At 41.5% G+C, this 20,140-nt stretch overlaps 2 protein-coding genes and 3 non-coding genes across 6 annotated transcripts; 4 read left to right on the forward strand and 1 right to left on the reverse strand.

Moving 5' to 3' along the window:
• Positions 1-573: 573 nt before the first annotated feature.
• On the reverse strand, positions 574-645 carry trnaw-cca (transfer RNA tryptophan (anticodon CCA)). Its single transcript has one exon. It is a non-coding gene; the product is annotated as a tRNA-Trp (tRNA).
• A 199-nt stretch (positions 646-844) lies between these two features.
• On the forward strand, positions 845-918 carry trnai-aau (transfer RNA isoleucine (anticodon AAU)). The gene has a single exon. It is a non-coding gene; the product is annotated as a tRNA-Ile (tRNA).
• A 227-nt stretch (positions 919-1,145) lies between these two features.
• Positions 1,146-1,217, forward strand: trnag-ucc (transfer RNA glycine (anticodon UCC)). The gene has a single exon. It is a non-coding gene; the product is annotated as a tRNA-Gly (tRNA).
• Positions 1,218-2,614: 1,397 nt separating this feature from the next.
• Positions 2,615-7,713, forward strand: kncn (kinocilin). Its single transcript, XM_069157370.1, has 5 exons — positions 2,615-2,935; positions 4,811-4,879; positions 5,042-5,110; positions 5,912-6,005; positions 7,624-7,713. Exons 1-5 carry the CDS (start codon positions 2,788-2,790, stop codon positions 7,697-7,699), a joined length of 456 nt encoding a protein of 151 aa, XP_069013471.1. The 5' UTR covers positions 2,615-2,787; the 3' UTR covers positions 7,700-7,713.
• A 1,823-nt stretch (positions 7,714-9,536) lies between these two features.
• On the forward strand, positions 9,537-18,576 carry tmem275a (transmembrane protein 275a). 2 transcript variants are annotated; one of them, XM_069157368.1, is made up of 2 exons: positions 9,537-9,626; positions 10,597-18,576. In XM_069157368.1, the coding sequence occupies exon 2, from the start codon at positions 10,638-10,640 to the stop codon at positions 11,256-11,258; it is 621 nt and encodes a 206-aa protein (XP_069013469.1). In that variant the 5' UTR covers positions 9,537-9,626; positions 10,597-10,637; the 3' UTR covers positions 11,259-18,576. The 2 variants fall into 2 exon arrangements, with proteins under 2 accessions (XP_069013469.1, XP_069013470.1); XM_069157369.1 differs by having other exon boundaries at positions 9,540-9,626; positions 10,601-18,576.
• Positions 18,577-20,140: the final 1,564 nt, after the last annotated feature.

Genomic DNA, 20,140 nt, shown 5'->3' on the forward strand with positions numbered 1-20,140 from the left:
TGAATGAGAGTCAATAGATGACAGATGAAATGCCGGTATGATCTATGGAGTCAGAGGGTTTGTGGAGCCAACCCCTGCTGGCCCTCAGTGGTACTGCACTTTATGGTACTTTTGTATTGCCCTCACTTTTCAGTCCCACTTTTAAATACAGTTTATGGTATGAACGCACCCTGGACGTATCATTTCTGATTCAGGTTGTGAACTATAAACTCTATTGTTCAGACATTCATTTGATTCCATTTTTGTACGTGTCTATGTGCTTATTTAGTTGTATATTTACCCAATGTTTTTGTTATTTGCATACAGAAGTGAGATCCGATCACAAGTGGTCACTGGTGATGCTCGATAAGTGCAGGTGATCATAATGCCAGGTGTGAATAAACTCATGTCTTTTGTCTCTTCATGTAATCCCAGACTGATTTAATGATGTTGGAGCTGTTTGGCAGCCATGCCATCTGTTGCAGGCCTCCATGCTATTTATGTGGATGAAGATAGGAAGAGTTAGCGGAACAATAAAGAGTGAAAGAATCCTGAAGTGGTAATGATAATAGCAAAACAAATTACATAAGAATTTGACCCCGACGTGATTTGAACACGCAACCTTCTGATCTGGAGTCAGACGCGCTACCGTTGCGCCACGAGGTCTGGGAAAGCTCAGCGGCAGAATAGATAAATAAAGTCGATTACATGGCGGCGAACTCGTTATGTTCTCTTATGCATTTCTATCAGTGTATTACTTCTTCGACACGAGATGGAGTCACTTCAGAAAAGAGAAACTGCACAATTATCACGTAAACATGATCCATTTAAGATTTTAAAGTAAAAAGTAACATAAAGCGTCATTGGCCGGTTAGCTCAGTTGGTTAGAGCGTGGTGCTAATAACGCCAAGGTCGCGGGTTCGATCCCCGTACGGGCCACTTAGCCTTTTTTTTTTTTGCTGAAATGTCTTTTCTGATTACAATGGGTTAATAATAATAATTTCATTATACGTACACAAACAAACAGATAAATACGTAATTTACAGCTAGCCTTGCAAGATGTTCATTGGAAGAAATGCATGAACAATTAAAACGACTCAAACAAAATAGTCCTTCCCATTTCCTCATTTCCGGTATTGCCGGTATTGCCGACATTGATAGCCATCGCGTTGGTGGTATAGTGGTGAGCATAGCTGCCTTCCAAGCAGTTGACCCGGGTTCGATTCCCGGCCAACGCAGGTTTTTTTTTTTCCCCTGCACTGACTTGTTTTACCTTGGAGAAGAAGGACAACGTATAATTATGGCTGTGTTTGCAAGACTCTAACTGCTAATGTCGTCTTTTAATGTTAAATGTCTTGTATCAACGTCGTATCCTGTGTGTATACTGTTCCTGTTGTACATAATGAATGATGTGTATCGGACAGATTGGTTGAGCAAAACATACTTTTTAAGTTCTGTCCTTCTATAATGTGGCACATGAGCAAGGCATAGCAGGTATGCAAAGTAGTGTGTGTTCAATAACTAAATTGTTTGACACCTGCTTCGAAATTAAAATTAAGATACAACACACAGGCTGTGTCAGGGCCTTTGAATGTATTCATTGAGAACGTATAACTGTGATGGTGGCAATTTGTTTCGTTTTGTTTTTTCCAAATTTTTCCTTACACTTACAATTTTGATGGAGGAGAGATAGACTCAAGGGGTTACAAGATGATTAACAAACCCGGAAAGATAAAAAAAAAAAAAAAAAAAGAAGCCATATATGCCACCTGAAATTAGTTTTTCAGATGTTTTTAAAGATTTTACCTCTTTGGGCCTTTAAAACATACTGTATGCAACTATACAGTAAATATATAACCTTTGACATAGGGGCACAAGTTAGCTTCATTTTAAGGGCCACAGAGGCTATCATGACACAATCAGCATTGGCTGTGTGTTACACATGTACACACCTCCAATACTGTGTACATAATATGCTGACACCATATCATCAGCACTGATTAATAATAAATGTCGACATGTGGATCTGGAGAAAGACGGAAGGAGTTTACTTGTTGAACAGGAAATGTATCACTTTTTCTCCTCCACCCAATAAATTCATTTGTTATCTTATTCACCGGTGTTAATCCTGCTTGCCCTCTTTTTCCCTCTGTTGCCATGGATATGCGATTCCTATGGCAACTGCGTGCATTTGTGGATGGCCTCGGGCCCCCACCGTAGAGGACTCTCTGAACCATTCATTACACATTCCCTTCAAGCCCACAGACAAATCACACGAGTGTAGTCGAACTCTCTCTTCCAACTGTCGTGCTTCTTTTTCTCTCTGCCCTCCGCCCTCTTTGTGTTTCCGTCCCGCTCTGCCCTCGCCGTGGTGTCTTACCTTTAAGTCCTCCATTCACTGCACGACTCCAAGACAGCCACGTGTCTTGTTTGTCGTTTTAGTGTTCAAGTTTTGTAAGTTACACTCACTGTGTACATGAATACTGGATGCCAGTGCTGACAGGAAGAAAACTGTGATCAGATTTGTGGCACTCGTATCGCTGTCATAAGAGTCAGCGCCGTCACGCTTTCTAATTTTCAGTGGTAATGGAAACCAGAGCTCCATCTTTAAAGATGCATGAGGCGTCTTGAGAAACAGAGAATGGAGACGGAGGCTCTGCAAGAGAAAGTGTTTCTGTGTCAGAGCGAGTGAAAGGCAGGGAGGGGCGAGGCTCGTGCAGATGGCAGTGAAGTGGCGGTGAGGGCCCAGAGGTAAAGCAGTGTAAGGGCTGTGTGTATGTGGCAGGTGGGGGGGCCTCCACCTGCTGAATGAACCCCGTCAGTGTCGGGGAGTACCATGGGCTGCGGGTTGGCTCGGCTCTGCTCAGCATCGTGGCGGGCTGCATCATCATTGGGGTGTCCAGGGAATGTGACGCCGATGCTGTAGGAGGTATCTTCCTGGGAGCTGGGGGCCTCGGTGAGTGTGTGTGTGTGTGAAAAAAACTGACCCGAGTTATGAGAAAGATGTGAAATTGTTGTTGTTTTTCTATCCGTGTGATAGAAGACTTCGTTTTGTGGAGATCCCTGGCTCTTTGACTTCTCAAAAATGTCTTCGATCAGCATCATAATGCATGACTTTTCCTAATTTTATGAGAATGGCTCATGATGTCATTTTTAGCTGATGACATGATTTAGGGGGCCATTGAACTGTGAAACATGATAAAATACAAAGGATTTGGGTATTTGTACTTTATATCTGTGGTTAGTGTTGACATACTTTTTTTAGGCCTTCTCTAAATTAATCTTTATAGTTTGTTTAAAAGAGGTCTTACTGTGAGTTAGAACTTTTTTTCAAACATTGAACTATGTGGGATATCAGACATTACATTTCTTTGTGAATGTGTTATTGACAAAAAAAAAAAAAAAAAAAAAAAAAAAAATTCATATTTTGAATAGTTTGTTTGGGATTAAAAGAACATTTTTTGGATTTTGCCGTTGTCATCTAAATAATTTTTACATTCACAGCAGCCTCTGTGAGAAACCACGTGAAAGAAAATGCAAGGCCGAAACAAACTACAACAACAGCAAAACAGTTAAAAAGTGTGTGAGTGTGCTGTCTGGTTGGAGGAGGACACACTCCTGTCTGACTGGCAAAGAGCAGGATATTTGTTTAAAAAAAAAAAAAGACATTTTAAAAACTCAGGTGAAAGCCTGTGACATTTTCCATCCACCATCCATCTGATACAAGACTGTAACTGGAACCAGCTGATAGCTGCAGGAACTGCCCTGCCAAGATAAAGGAGTGTCTTAACTGGTTTCCTGGAGAGGGAACGAGAGCAAAGGGCAGGGCTTTTGATCTGACGGCGACAACATCAGCATGCGTGCATAGTTAATGTGAAATACATTCTCACTGATGATCTGATCGGCTTTCAATCATGAATTTGTCTTTCTAATGTGCACAAGAATTTGGCAAATCAAAACTGTGCACAGCCGCTTGACAGATATGTTCAGCCTGGCAGCATGTGTGCAGCTGATCTAATTATGTGTTTTGAGGCTTGAGAAACGCGAGGCCTCCTCCGACACATAGGCTGACTAATGTGTATGAACAGAGTGTTCTCGGCAGATTGTTTTCACTCCTTCTGCAGTTTCATGACATTTTAAGCACAGACATGCATCACAGCCACCCTCAGGACTTGCCAGGCTTTAATGCCAGCTCCTCTGGTTTATAAGGGAAATCAATAACTGTGTTGAATCGGAGCGCAGTGCCACTGAGAGGCACACAAGCCCCGCGGTTCAGATATTACTTTATACTTGGAGTTGAACAGGAAGAGACATCACACACTGTATCTGGTACACTGAAAATAATCTGAAGGCTACGTCAGGAGGATTACACCTTTTTATCAAACAATCTGATTGTTGGTCATGATGTCTCCAAGTGGGGGAACTTCTAAAGAGTTTTATTTTTACCTCCTGACGTGGCTCACAGGCATCGAAGGCAGTTAGCTTGTAGTTCAAACACTTGAATAAATTAAATTAGCAGATTGCTTTAACTTGGAATATGCAGGTTATTAGATTTATGCTTTTATATCACTGTAAAAATGTGATATGCCTTCATAATGAGATTTTCCTTCAAGCCTGCAGTGCATAATGTTTATTTTGGGTTATTTTGATTCATTTTCAGTCAATTATCAGGACAAAAAGTAAACATGGGTCATTACTGTTTCTCTTGAATTCAAGCTAACACTGCAATTAAATCTGTTTTTTTTTTGTTTTTTTGTTTTTTTTTTAACCATAAAGTAAAACCAGTGTTTTTCTATCATTCCTCACATTGAATATACTTGGTGATTTGCAGGTTTGCTCATATCAATCTACCCCTTCATAAAAGCCTGGCTGAACATCAATCACATTCTTCCATCCTTTGGTAAGTGGTTCGATATTTTCTATTCATTATTTGATCAATTACACATATTGTTGTTTCATCACATGTGCTGTGCCGCAATCAATACATTTGATCTTTAACTCTTTAATAGAAGACACTATTCTTTCTATCCAAGAAATGTTTCTCCATTTCTCAACTTCTCAGGAAACTTCAGAGTGCATCCTACGCCTGCCAATCCTCCTGATCAACCAGCTGAGACACTGAGACGAGAAGGTGGGTTAAATGAATGTCTCAGCAGAGAGGCGGCTAATTAATACAGCTATCACGTAACGTTCAAAGGTACTTGATACTGATCCATCGAGTCTGTCGTGTTATGTGCTGATAAAAACACACCGGCACCTGTAGATACACTGGAGAGCTCACGCCAGTGAGAGAGATGTTGTGTCTGGGCAGTTATGGGAGAGCACAAACCGTCTCTAATATCTCACTGGGTGCAGTAAAAGAATAAAAATGCTTTCCTCTTTCATAACCACTTCTTTTGATCTGAGTGGAACATGTTATGAGATCAAGGAAAGATGTGAGAAAGAAAAGAGCCGCAGTGCTTCACAAGGTGTGCATGTGACACATGTTAAGGTATTTAACTGCACCCATTCACTCATGTGAGTTGCTTATGGATTGCAGTTCATACCTGCCTGTAACAACTACTTTTAAGTGTCGGCTGTACACCAAGCGCTGAAGTATGTGTGTGCCTTTTATACGCCTGTGCGCTGGTGACAGCCGTGGCCATTTTCGGTTTGTCTGTCTGTCCGTACTTATGTACATTAATCCCAGGTTTGTGAATATGATATCTTGGGAACGCCTTAAGGGATTTAAAAAAAAATATTTGGCACAAACTTGACTGCACGTTCGTCCCATTCTTATGAACACAATTCCATAATTCTTGTTTCCTGAGATTGTGTTTTTCCTCACGGCCAGCCTTCATAGCTCTCAGATTTACACAGGCCAGTGAAACATCACGTTATGTTGCATTCGGTGTTGCAGCGTGTTTTATCTGCTTTCTTGTGGTCTTGCCAGGGACTCAAAGTCAGATGAATCTGGAACGCTCTAAGAGTCGAATGGGAACCTTTGTGGAGGGCGGGCCGATGGCTGAGACCAACCCAGATGAGGGGTATGGCCCAACACTGTGTCTTTTTACAAATCATGTTTCTGTGCAATTAATGTGGATTTGTGATTTACACACACAAGCACATAGTAGTCTGATATAGTGTAAACAAAGGTTAGGATGAACAAAACAGGGCGTTGAATGCAGAGCAATACAGTAGACTTGAACACCAGAGGAACCGCACTTATTTCCTAAACCTAAAGTTACCTTATCTACAGTGTAGTTCCAATGACTACAGTGTCTTTCTAATATCAAAGTGATTTAAATTCCCTAAACTTTACTATATCCTTTAGGTGTCGTCACACAAGGTTGCAGAAAAAATAGCAAACATGTCAGTAGGTCGATAAAAGGTGCATTTCATCCAAAAATGTTAAGCTCATCCAACATACTGTATATGAATATTCTTAGTAGAACAATCTTCACACAGTGCTTTCTACCAGTCTATTGTTGTATTGAAGATATAATTGGAACCATCATTTATATATATATATAAAACAGATTTTATTGGCTACTTGAGGGATGTTGTCTTTCTTTCATTTCACTGTCATAAGGTTATGATGCCTTGTTAGCCAGCAACTCACTGTCACTTAATAGTAATCTAATGATATATGTAAGTCTTCTAATAGCTGTGTTTCTCTCATTGTGGTATAGCCACTGACCATATTTCATTTACTTCGACAAAATTGAGCAGTTCCACTCATATATGGACAAAATGATTTTGGACATTATGTAGTTTGAGTCAAGCTATGATGAAAGATGTACATCTTTAAGGATGTGAACCTTATTTTGACATTTCTGTCTCTTCTAAACCTCGCTTGTTTGTAGTTGATAATATCAGGGCTCGGGTAAGTAATACCTTTATTTGCAAATTAAAGAATTTTTTTTTTAAATCATATTCAGTAGATGAACCAACAAAACAGCTTATATAAGAAAGTGTGATGTTTTGTTGCCAAGTAATTTATAGGAGAAAGTGAGACTTTTGAAAGTGAACTTTCCAAGGTATCACCTCCTTTCCATAGTCAAAAAGTCACTGTGGATGTTGTTGCTATGGTAACTCAGATACTGGAAAAATTCCAATCATGTCATGCAATAATGCCATGTTCTGTCCTGTCTTAAAACATACCTTGTGTACAAAACCGAAGGATTTTTAAAACAAAAAGGTGAAAAAGTGTCATTTTTAATAGTTGATAGTTGGACAGGCACATTTAGACAGTAAAGCCTGATTTAAACTAGGCTGAGCAGCCAGACGATGCAGCACTACACTGTTTATGTAGTTCAGTCATTTTACAGCTCTGTGAAATTTAATAAAACTTTACATCCTTTTTTGAAAGATTTGTCAAAGGAGCATAAAGTAATATAGATTGTTTCATAAGGAAGGAAGATGCTGTGAACAGATGCTTCATGCTCTGAATTTTTAGTCAGGAGGTTTTAGTTCAGCTTCATCAGCCTCATCTCACACACACGCACACGCACACGCATGCACACACACACACATACACACGCACACGCATGCACACACACACACACACACACACACACACACACACACACACACACACACACACACACACACACTTGACACAACATCCCCTGCTTGCATGACTCACACACTGGTCTGTTGCAGGACGTCTTCAGACATGCCAGATGTCTTATCGAGACGGAAACTAAAGCAGTCACCTTGTGATCAAGACCTACCGTGAAGTCATCATATGACATAACTGACAAATATGGACATCAACATCTTCCCCCTGACTGTCTGGCTTCCTTCATATGTGGGACAAACGATGCTGATATGAATCTTTCAGATTAATATTTTTCATCTGTGCAACCGTTCTATCAGCTGCTGGTTGAGATCACCTCATCATATAAAACTTATGTAATCTAATAAACATACAGACATTAAATTGTGACTACAAGTAGGCTACTTTTTTTCTTCCTGACACAGAGTGAAGCAAATTAAGCCCAGTAGTCCAACTTGTGCGCTGCTCATCATCACACAATGTTCAATGCTGCCAGTTAAGAAATTATTATGGTCATTATGTGATGATGGGACTCATATTTTATTCAGTTCAACTTCCCCTGCGTGCACTTGCTTTGAGAAAAACAAATAGGGATACACACATGTGTATGCATACACTTACACGTTCACACAGATAGCTCCATCTATTGCATGCACACCGGGGCCCCGTGAAACACAATACATCGATATTCAGGACAGCACATGGAGAACGGCTGCTTTATGAAAAGCGGCGTGGGGAAGAACGCCGTGGCCTGACAAAAAGTCGAACGTGCTGTGAGGCTGAATAACGCCAGGGGTGTGTTGATGAGTCGCAGCAACAGGAGCACGGGGAGTCTGCGGTGCCCTGATGGCAACCAGAAGTTTGATTGTCGGGCCTCAAATCACAATGCCTCGACACAATCCCTCTGTGTGTCTGCAGGAAGTCAAACAATGGAGGGACACATAATGAATGCTTAACTGTGCATTATCCACAATCTGTCGAGGTGATTGACAACTGAAACACAAGAATATACAGCCTGAATATGTAAGCCACATGTACCATCCTCCCATGTCCAGGTAAAAGAAAAAGACAGTCTGAGTTAAAGTCAATAATTCTGTGTACCATTTTCTAGAAAAGCTAACTTGTTGACTTACAAAGAAAGTCAGACACTTATGTTCCCTTTATCACTCAATCAATAATGTCATTACTCAATAATGACTTAATAGCCAGACACACCTTTTTAAACATAATAAGCCAAGCCTTGGTACTTACTCAAGATTATAATAGATGTATTACCCATTATTTAGGCCATTAGTTACACATAACTCTTTAAAAACAGCTGCACAGGATGGTGTCATTTTATTTAAGGGTGTTACTGACAACAGGAGGATGGTGTGTAGAAACTTTGTTTGTGACTATCATCAAAGATTTCATCAGATAGTAGCCAGTGACAATTAATGATAAACTAAATTATTCCGTTTTAAAATAAATGCTGAAATAGGCGTTAAGTAAATGAGCTGAAGGCAGAGAGCAACAGCTTTCACCTTCATCACCCCCTTTATACACACACACACACACACACACACACACACTGGTGAGCACTGATGAAGGATGGATCGGTGAGGAGGAAGCAGGAGAGTCGCATCCAGTGGTCCACGGAGGAGAGAATAAATATGCTCTGCGAGTCACATCAGATATGGAGTCATGAAATATGACGACTTTAAACCGGCTGCCTCGCACCCGTCGGACGTTTCCCTCCATTTCCGTCGCAGGGTGACCTGCCAGGTGCTACATGCGTCTCGGTGCACACCAGGAGCAGCGCGCCGTGCTGCTGCTGCGTCTGCGTGTCAACTCCAAAGAAATGCCATCTGATCTCTCCTCTTTCTTGTTGGATTTTTGTATTCCTCGGGTCGCGTTACCTCGTGTTTCCCGAGCCTCCGATTGAATGGCTTTCATGACTTGTGCCCTCAGGACCGTAATAGCAACGAAAGCAGGATGAAAAACCCTCGTTTGGTGTCGGTGCATCCTTTCAACCTCTCAGTAATCACACCCCGTAATTAAACTGGCAATCGTGGTGAAAATCGACCTGTGAAACAATGGAAAGACCTTCAGAATATCGACATAAACGGTAAGAGGATTTTTTTTATTATTTATTATTTTTTTTTTTTACGGTTAAATTTTACAGCAATGCAACATATCAGTGCAGTAAACGGACATTTAAATGCACCCAGAGCTACTTCAAACAGTTTGTCGTATATACAGGATCATATTTACCGGTAATCTTATAGCCTTTTCTCACATCCCCTCTTCTCATTTATGCTGTTGAATGGCTGCATGCTGGAATGATGTGATTGCAACTAATCACTCAGATCCTTTCCTCTCATGGCCTAGCTGTCATCAATGAAGCAGCTGCACCGCGAATGTACACATTTAACTTGACAGATCAAGAGTAAAAATAAACAGTAATGTTGATCAGACATGTTAAATTATTAAGTAGCAGTAAAGACTAAGGCTCAGTTAATATTGAATCGTGCTTTAACAGTATAAACAGTTGAATTCCTCGTACTATCTCAACCAGCTGCCTGTGTATCAGTGTTTATTTTAATCTGTTGTTTGTCTACCTAAATTAAATAGCATGCTTGGCACTTCTCTTACTGTACAGAAAAGTTTAGTTTAAAAAAAAGATGCTAATTATAATTACAAACATATCAGAGTTTAGTTTATGTTTTTAGACTTCAGTGGTCAGTGTTGGGCAGTATTCCCAGTAGTCCTCTCAGATCATGTGGTAAAAGCTGCAGGTGTCACCAACAGACTAACACTCTCAGACGCCGACAATAAGACTTACTGGCAGAACACAGCGACAAGTGTTTTCTACATGTAGTTTATTAGATATTTTATCATGTCAGTTTACAACCTCTCCTGATGGTTGTAAGTGAGAGAAGTAGCAGAGCAGTAATGACAGACCAGAGCTTGTTGATGATTGCATACACAGGGAGGACTCTTCAGTATGCCCACAGTGATTATATAGTTGTCCAGAACAGGAGCATTGTAACTAGTGCACATGTTTATTTTATTTTATTTTGTGTATCTACGAAAAGATAGATAGAAGATAGAAGAGAGAGAGCCCGGAGCTGAAGACATGGTCATCACTGACAGAAACAACGGCACCCCTGTGCCTAAAAAGGAACCCCAGAAGAAGAAGAGGAGGAAGTCTCGCCCTCATGGCCTGCCGTCTCCGGCACTTTGCTGCGCCTGTGGCCTATGCATCATGCTGGCTGGACTTAACATCACCCTGGTGGGAGCGTTCGCCTTCAGCACACTGGTGCCTTCTGCCAACCCCCCGATCATCATCGGACCTATCCTGCTGCTGGTGGCCTTCTCCTTTTTTGGGGCCTGCTGTGTGTGCAGCCGCCTCCCTCCTCCCCACAGCTCACGAAGGTCCACGGTGGGCGGCAGGGGCGCTGGGTTGATGGGACACGACGGGCTGGCCGGTGGGGCAGCGTTTGAAATAGAGACCAGCGAGCACACGCTGCAGGACACCACAGCTGTGCAGCTCAGCCCCACATCCTCCCCCGGATCATCCCATGCCTCCAGCCCAGACAGGGAGCCTCCTGATGTGGCCCTGCCAGGACCTTGCAGGCTCTTCACCATGGAGACCAATGGCCCCTCTTGTGTTTCTGCCACTGCAGTCTATTCAGCCTCCGCAGCAGCAGGCGGGGAGGTGAGGCTCAACCTGCCACGTGAAGAAGTGGTCACCTAGCAGGGCAGAAACTGCCAGAGCGCTAGCAGTGTAAATATGTTCTGAGTCGAGCGCTTGCTGGGTGTGATTGTCTCCTCTAGTTTACGTAGTGCCATATTTCTGGTTGTGACAAGTTATCAAGAGTATGCTTTTTATTTCTCTTGCTGTGCCAACTGGTAATTAGCATGCAAAGTTAATGAAACATCCAAGTGTTTATGAATCAATGGTTTTGGAATTCAAATTCTTACCTCTCTTGTGCTGTTCTCTTACAGGTCTTTGTTTTTAATGTGGGGCATTATGAACAGTTTTCATGTGGAAATCAAATCAAAGTGTCTGAAACATACCACAAACATTTACTTGTCACTGTTACTCTGGTTAGAGGAAACCTCAGCAGTGATTTCAGAGGGCTCAACAGAAAATTTTGATTCTTTATTTGTTCTGAAAATGTCAGAGATTACACGTGAGACGTCAGTAGTTGGACTGTACAGGATTTTAATGTCCTGTATACTGACATCTGGCATTTCGTTTGCCGTGCTCAGTGCTGAACTTGTTTTGGGGGCAAAACACAATATAGGTCACAGGGGTCCCAAAGCAATACTCTCTCACCTGAGATTACATTTCTGGCACGAGTAAGTGATGACACACCACTACATCCGATACATTTTCAGTATATTAATATGTACACAATGTTGAATTGTGGAAGCAGCCCTCTTGTATTTTGATGTAGTTTCTGTCGTCATCCTTATATAAACACTGTGAATATTATGTTTCTGTCCTCGGTCTTGACAGTATCTGACTCCATGTGTACATTTTATTGAAACAGGTTGCAACCATGTTCATCATAGGTTTTTTTTCAGTAATTCATGCACAGTTTAATGCAGTTTAGGTCATGATCCAAGTGGAGTAGGAACCCATTCAATGTGTCAAGATGATTCTTTCGTCATCTCTAATTTGAATTTACAGACGGACTACACATGTGAACACGTGAACTTCACAGCCAATGTTTATCTCCACTGGACCTAGTATTTATAACATTGGAAAGCCAAGAACAGAGTTTAGATATTGAGATTACATTTTAAAAGATATCTGTTCCCCATCACTGTGAGGTTTTCTTGTCAGTTATGAACCTGACTGGTCAAAAGAGACATTCAAACCCTGATTTCCTTTTGAAAGGAAAGTTGCCTTAGACTGAGATATCAGGATCAAACTAAATGAGGGCTATATGAAACTGCACAATAGCAGTTTTCTTCAGAAAGCCTTTTGTCTGGCTCTGGATTTCTATTCCCTGTCGTTAGGAAAGCCTCAACACGTCTTTGTTTTTGTGAGTGTTAAGAAATGCATGCAAACGGGTTAAATGTTCCATCTCAGAAATCTATATGGAGTCGTTGGAGAGTAAACACTGCATTCAGACATACAGCCACTGACCACAGCATTTTCTTATACATTAATACCTGACGTTATATGTGACACCGTTCCTCTAAAGTACAATTGTTTTCTTTCATGGCTCTCTCATACCAAATTAGAGTGCTGAGTTTAATTCTGCATGCTCAGAAAACAGAGTTATGGAGATGCAAACACCCTTTTGTGAACTATTGGTGTTGTTTGTGTATTTAAATTTGTGTAGCACTTCTGACAATACGTGTAAAGGATAGAATATTTTTGTGGAGATTATAATTTAAAAGTAACCAATCCAAATGTGACTCCTTCAAAAGAAAGAAATAAAAAGGCTCTTTCAGTAAAACACAAGCTTGCTGGTTGTGTATGCGTGGCATGTCACCATATACCCACTACATTGCATTTAGTGTCATCATGGAGTGAAAGAGTAAGAATATCCAACAGCAATTGATACATAATGAAATTTCAAGCGAGAGTTCAGTGTGATCTTGTAGCATAACGATAATGTTTTAGGCCTTGATGGTCCTTAAATCCATTATTTATTCCAAAAGTCTACAAAGAGTAGTAAGGAGAAAAGACATGAAGTATGAATGTTTTAACAGATGTCAGAAAGATGGTGTAAAAAAGTTGGTGCCTTTATCCTTCAGTAAATATTTCCTCTGCATAACACCTTCCTGCAACGGACATGAAAACGGACAATTACTATCATCAATTAACCTGCGCATTTTATTTTCCTGAATAGGTGTTTGGTTTATGAAATATCATAAACTGTATGATCACAGTTTCCAAGTGGAGAAAAGGATGTCCTTAGGTTGCTTGTTTTGTCTGACCAGGAGCCTCAAAACCTGAAGATATTCAATTTACAGTGATATAAAACAGGAGCAGAATTTGACAAGTTACTTAATCAATCATTCATCAAAAGATTTTTGTACTGTAAAAATCTTCACTGAGATGTGCTGGCTGGAAATCTGGTGTAGAGGACACATAACAGTAATGTAACACATTACATCAAGATGGCCTTGAGTGAAGAGCTCAATATGAGCTCCATCTGGCTCCCCTACGAAGCGTTCATGTGATGACGGAGTTATGGCCACTGGAGGGCGCTAGAGCTTCATATTTAAGTTTCAGGGCCGTTACATAAAATGTGGCTGCCATATCACAACAAGCCACGAGATGTCAGTAGATCATAACGAGTGTCTCTGGTCATTGTTGAGGCTCTCAGAGATCCGGTGCTGCAGCAGATTAAATTTAAATGAATTTGATGACAATGCAAACTGCGTGTAGATTATTGGCCTACAAAAAAAAAAATCCTTTACATGATTGAAAAGAAGTTTTCAAGATAGGGACTGTGAAAAGTTTTTGTGGTCCTCGTCATGTATCTAAAAGATTGTCTTTCACTGCGTGAAAACATGGCAGTCAGTAGTGTTGGTCAGTTTATCTGATGATAGCTCTTATTACAATAGTATCATCTGGAATATCTATCATGCTAATAAAGCTCTCACATGCACGTGAGCTGATGAATGGACAGATCTGGGGTGCCTTACTTTCTGAGGACACGGGTGACAAAAATGGACTCGGGATAATTTTCTGCCGCTCCAAACAACATTGACTCAATTTCTCATTTTAATTTTTGACTGATGATTGTATTTAAAGTGAGTTTTACATCCACAAATTCTTGGTTGTCAGTAATGAAACCTGGAGGGATTTAGAAGCATTGATTTATAAGGGAATTTTGTGATGATGGATACTTTGGTTGTCTAACATAAAAACAAGACTGTGTCTCATCAAGTTCTCTACTGATGCCTGATGCATTTTCACATACATTTACAGTGATGATAAGAAGTGTTAGTAAGAGTAAGAGGCAGCAGATGGTAGGTTGAGGCTGGTCACTGTAACTGGATGAGCCAGGCGAGGAACTCAGCCAAAACACTGAGCCTGTCATGTATCGACTGCATATAATGGGATTTTCTCTGATTAAATGTGCACCAGAACAGTTATTATTTTGGAAAAAGATGAAAACTACTCTTTCACTCATCCCCTCTTCCTTTCAACTGCTTCCAGGTTCATGTTGCGTTACACCGAACATTTGCCCGCAGGGCCCGCTGTCGAGCATGCTACCACTTCCTGCTACTTCTGCCCCTTCTTGGCCTTGAATGAATAGCCTTGTAAAGCATATTAAATGTTTAGCCACCTGGAGGCTGGGAGATTTACTACCTTTTGGGAGGTGAACAGGTTTGTGGCTAAGCTGCAGCCTGAGCAGAATATTTACATGTTTATGGTCTTGGTGAGCAAAGTTCAGGGAGAACGGGTCATGGTTAACGTCTGCAGTTTAGCTTACTTGTCACAGAAAAATGGGAACAAATGGAAATCACCCTTTGACCCTTGAACCCCCAGGTCTCCCTCGGACAGTCTTTAAAACCAATTTTTGTGAGCACTGCAGTGGAAAAAGCTATGATTTTCTTAACATGTGATGCACCACGTCCTTTCGGTCATTTAGCCAAATGACTGTTTTACAGCGTCACAATAAAAGATGTTTTTATTGCTAAAATTAAGCTAGAATTATTGGATTGATCATTTGACATGATTGTGTTGTGTCAAATGATGGGTAATCATAAACACTTTCAGCAGACACACTGTCTAAGCCTTTGACCTGGATTTCTTTTTGATCACAGCAGTCGTCCAGTGTCCAGTGTGACTCCAAAATTTGTCCCTTTGTGGGTCAGTGAAAAATGCAAATCAGAACAGAGCAGTAACCGTCAGAAAATTGAAGAAAACTTTTAAAGTGGCGCAAACATGCTGTAAACAAGCAGAAACAATATATGTCTGTTTCATACTTTGCATCCAAATTTTGATGAATTCCAAGAAAACTTCTAATATCAGCAGCCTTTTTCCAGCACCGCTGTGTGCTACAAAACTTGCTGTGCTGCTGGTGTGTCAGCGACCGTGAGTGTACGGTCTGTGTTTGTTGACAGATTGTAACATCCCTCTTGTTTATCCAAAAATCAGGCTGGAATTACTGATTATTCGTGGTTCTAGGATAAAGTACAAACACGTGGAAAGCTAAGGAAATGTTTTGTCAGGTTGGTGAACATTCACAGCTGACCTCAGATGCAACCACTGCATATCTTCATCTTTGGCATGACATGATGCGGGTCTTTGTCATGACATGATGCGGCACACTGACAAAATAGCAGTCGCACGTGCACACACACACACACACACACACACACACACACACACACACACACACACACACACACACACACACACTGACACCTGCAATCACGAGCATCCCATCCGCTCTGAACCAGAGCACGGCGGATCTCGACACTTGGTTCATGTGCTCCAGTGTGGATGTTCTTGTGTGTGAGGGGACTCGCCGCTGAATGAGTCAGCAGAGGAGGGGGATGGAGGGAGTAATCAAGCTGAAAAGATTAGGGGAAGACGAGCTGCTGAAGATCTATGAGAACAGACACTGGTTATATAACTCTAACCCGGTTCAGTCCACTTCCAAAGACAGACCGGGAGGGAGGAAGATGGAGGATTTACAGAATTGGAGTGAATCCTTGTTTTTAGACAAAATGAACGAGGCCAGTGGGTATCTGCATGCACTGTCAGTTCAGATGACAATGGGTGTCAAATTCTTATTCACACATTGTTTCTCCAGGTCAGCAGGGAGATTACAGATTGCTCTGTCAGAGCAATCAATGCTAATAATCTGGCTTTTCATGACCATTGGTTATCCTTTCATTGCACTGGTGAGTACAGCTGTTTTCAGGCCGTCTGCAAGTGAAGGTTTACTCATGACTGCTCCCCAAGTACCTTTGAACAAATGATTTAATCAGGAAACATATCAGACAAAGTTGACTTCATTCTGAGTGCTGATAGTGTTGTTTTGGTTCTCCATGTGCCAGCGTAGGCCTCGTGACTGCTGGGCTGTTTCAGTTGGTCTCTGTGACAGAAGCAGTCCGAGGGCGATAGAGAAGAAAGCTCCCCATAGATCAGGGGGTAAAGATACATCAGATTTTGATCAAAACCAATGAGGGCCCTAATAGTAATGCTGCGACACTCTGCATACCAATGAGCGCTGACAATGGCTCCCTTGCCATTCTTAACTCCTCCATTCACCCTCAGCAAATGGCAGCATATTCAAGTGGCCTGGGCTGTTGCATAACCTTGCTTTTCACAAATCTATACGTGGGCCCTGCCAGAAGGAAACATACACAGTGGTGCACAGAGAGCGGACCCCAGCGCAGCTCTGGAAAAATGTAAAAAGCACAAAAATCCCCAGGCAAATAACAGGGTGGCCACAGCTTAGGGTGAAAAGCATCAATGCAGACGCAGTCAAATCAATCACTCTTTCCTATATCCAGCCATTAACAAAGCCTATCAATGTTGCTTCAGTAAAGCTCGGACACCAATCACTCAGAGGCTCTTCAACCCGACGTGGTCTTGCTGACCTGTTCGGTAAATGTTATCCTTTTACATGTGACCCTCTGTTTGACCAAACAAATTGATAGACAAACTGAAAATAGAACAGTGTTGTGCCAATATTTAAGTCTGACGATTGGTCAAATATTCAACTCATGAATCCCGCAACCCAATATAACACATTGTGGTGAGTGCGCTGTGTAAAAAAGATGCACACGGTTTCCAAAGCATTGTGAATTCTACACTCCTGGGTCTCATTAGTGTGTACAGTCAGTGTTTCGTGGATTATGTTTGATGAGACCACGACAAGCTCTGGTTGCAGAGCCAAATGAATACTGTTATTGGGATGTCCTGGGGTGCAAAATGGGGTTGGTAAACAACATGTGGTACCGTTTAATTCCAGCAGAGGCCCCTGTATTTCAAAGAAATGCTGGGACAATGAAAAACACGTCTCCATAGCAGACTGCTTCAGACCGGTTTTTGTGCTCTACATTTTAAGGGAGGCTGAGGCTGTCATACTCTGAACATCAACGGACTGATGTCAGCTCTTTCTGTGTTTGCCACTTGTCTCACTGCACCACAGCAATCAGGGCCATTTACATGCTAATCATTGAAGAACCAAAGTGAATCACTTCTTATTATTTTATGTGCAGCTGTTAAAATTACATATCGGGAACTACCCATGCAGTGTTCTGGCTGTAAAGGCATTGCAATGCAGTGCAAATAGCTACTTGTACCTTTATCTCAGCATGCTGTTACGTCTGCTTTTGTGGTTTTGTAATGCGATGATGACGGTCACTTCACCGGAGAAAGCAAAAGGTAGCTTTCTGCTTACCTGTGCACTCTCTAGCACCACTTAAATATATATTACATGGAATTGTAATGATATGATGAGTAAGAGGAGACAGTTGGGGAATGACCCTTTTTTTAAAAAAAAATGAAAAGCCTCATCTCAGAGTCCCTGGTAGCCATGTGTTGGGTATCAGGTATTCACTAGAGTCTTCATTAAATAAATAATGACACACTGATCTTTGGTGCACATGGCAGAATACCCAATACATATCACGCCACCAACAGCCACCAGAATGAGTGCAAGTGAAAAAGGCTTGATTTAGTAGTATGCTGGTATCTGCCGATACTGGCCACCTGTGGAAGAGGGGAAGCTTTTCTTACTGCGCGTCCGGCCTCCTGGTTTTTCTAGCTATGAATCGGTTTGCCATGGCAGCGGCTATCGGCACACACGGCACTATGGGGGTGGCCGGTCTGTGTCAGCACTCATTACCATCCACCGCCTTAGTGGAAGCCTCTTCCAGGACTCCTTTAGAAACAAATAAAAGAGAGATGCTTTACACTTTAATGACTTTCCCACAGTGGCTCTCCAAAACAACAGCTCCCCTTAAATTGCTGTGCACTGGCTGAGACTGGAGGAGAGTCCCCACTGCTCAACAGAGGAAGGGAAATACTGAGTCCACTGTCTGTCCACTCCGCAAGGCCAGCCAACAGGGAGAGGGTAAGCGGGAGGGGGGTGGGGGGGGGGGGGTTTGGGATAATCAGATCTTTATGTGGCATGGGGCCGACAGGGAACAGCCTCTGTATTGTCCCCACAGCCCTCCCCCTCATCCCGGTTTGATTGTTTCTCGGGATCATGGTCACGTTGAGACACCCCCACAACAAAAACTAAGGTCTGTGTATCTACTTCCTCCAACAAAGTCTGGACCAACCAGCCAGTGGACATCCAGTTCAAAGTAAACAGATGAGGCAATGTGTGCTCTTTTTCTAGGTACTTGTTTAGATCTTCTGTTGGCAGGTTTATAAAGGTAAATATTTAGAGCTATGATTAAGGTGGTTTACTCTCATCTCATGGCCGTGTCTCTTTCCAAAACATGTCTTTGGTAAACATTATTCTGTGGATGATTACTCAGGGTAACACTGCCAGTGTAATGCCGCAAATAGACTAATATACAGAGCTACTTTAAATTGAAACAGAATAATATCAACAATAGTTGCCTCAAACTTAACATTAAACACTCAATCCACATGTCAGCCCCACAAGATCCAGTGAGTGCTGATTTCCAAGCCCGTTATGTAACTGCTGAGATGTATGAAGTGGAGTACTGTGCAGTCTTAGTTCTTTTCTCCTGGGACGTTATAAAAATAGATGACCATTTTGCTGCCATGAATAGGTATTTTTAAACTATTACAAAATGACTCTGTGGACAGTAATTGTGCTGATCTCTATTAAATATGGCAGGTTTCTTTGAAATTATGCAAAACCTGCCTCAAATCCATGTGTTTAGTGAGATTCGTCACTGAATGATTGATTCATCAGTGTAAAAACGTTTTAACTCATTATACAGAGCTACACAGCAACAACTTTACAGTAAACTGAGATCAGGAAGTTCTTCAAAATTGAGAGATCAGAAGGAGAAACACAGGCTTTGTCAGATTTATTTAACTGTTAAACTCCTGGTTTGGGATGTGACTGTCACCTCTGTTGCACTGGTGATGATCCTGCATCAAAATCCACAGTCATTTTTGTGTCGTCACAGTTGATGGTGAAGGTTTCATGAATTAACAACGTTAATTTTAGCCGTGACTTTGAGTGAACAATTCTCACTTTCATATGTGTGTCCCATCTGCAGCGTGTCAGCAAACAGGGCCGTGTTAAAGTGGATTACAGGCAGTGATGGCATGTGTAATAAAACATAATCCTGCTGTAGCTGTAAATCCATAGTGAGCCTGCTGTGTGTATCTGTATGTGTTATAACCAATCATAAATGTGCTCTGTCTAACCTTTCCAATGGAGTCATACGATAGGCAAATAAAATGTCTCCTTATATCTGCTGCCACACTAAGTAGGTTGTGTGTAATGTAATTTTAAATGTGTTATCTAAAAACCAGTGATGGACAGCTGACCTGTCCAGGACATTGCTTTGTTAACTGTCAAATGCATGCTGGGTGAGGCCAAGTCCTGCTTTCACCTCAGAAATAAGAATAAACAGGAATAGGACTGAACTCTTCTTTTGTCTTATGTATGTTTTGTTTTGCTTTTTACATGATTTTAATTGTTGTGAAGT

The sequence above is a fragment of the Embiotoca jacksoni genome, unplaced genomic scaffold (genome assembly GCF_022577435.1).
Source record: "Embiotoca jacksoni isolate LCO1_2020_lvr unplaced genomic scaffold, fEmbJac1.0.p SCAF_22, whole genome shotgun sequence".
NCBI lineage: Eukaryota > Metazoa > Chordata > Actinopteri > Embiotocidae > Embiotoca > Embiotoca jacksoni.

Excerpts from the sequence above, each read along its gene's own strand:
- tmem275a (XM_069157368.1), top strand. The coding sequence starts at position 10,638 with ATGGTCATCACTGACAGAAACAACGGCACCCCTGTGCCTAAAAAGGAA.
- kncn (XM_069157370.1), top strand. The coding sequence starts at position 2,788 with ATGAACCCCGTCAGTGTCGGGGAGTACCATGGGCTGCGGGTTGGCTCG. Across the intron at positions 2,936-4,810 it reads CCTGGGAGCTGGGGGCCTCG|GTTTGCTCATATCAATCTAC; the intron begins GTGAGTGTGTGT and ends GGTGATTTGCAG. Across the intron at positions 6,006-7,623 it reads GAGACCAACCCAGATGAGGG|GACGTCTTCAGACATGCCAG; the intron begins GTATGGCCCAAC and ends GGTCTGTTGCAG.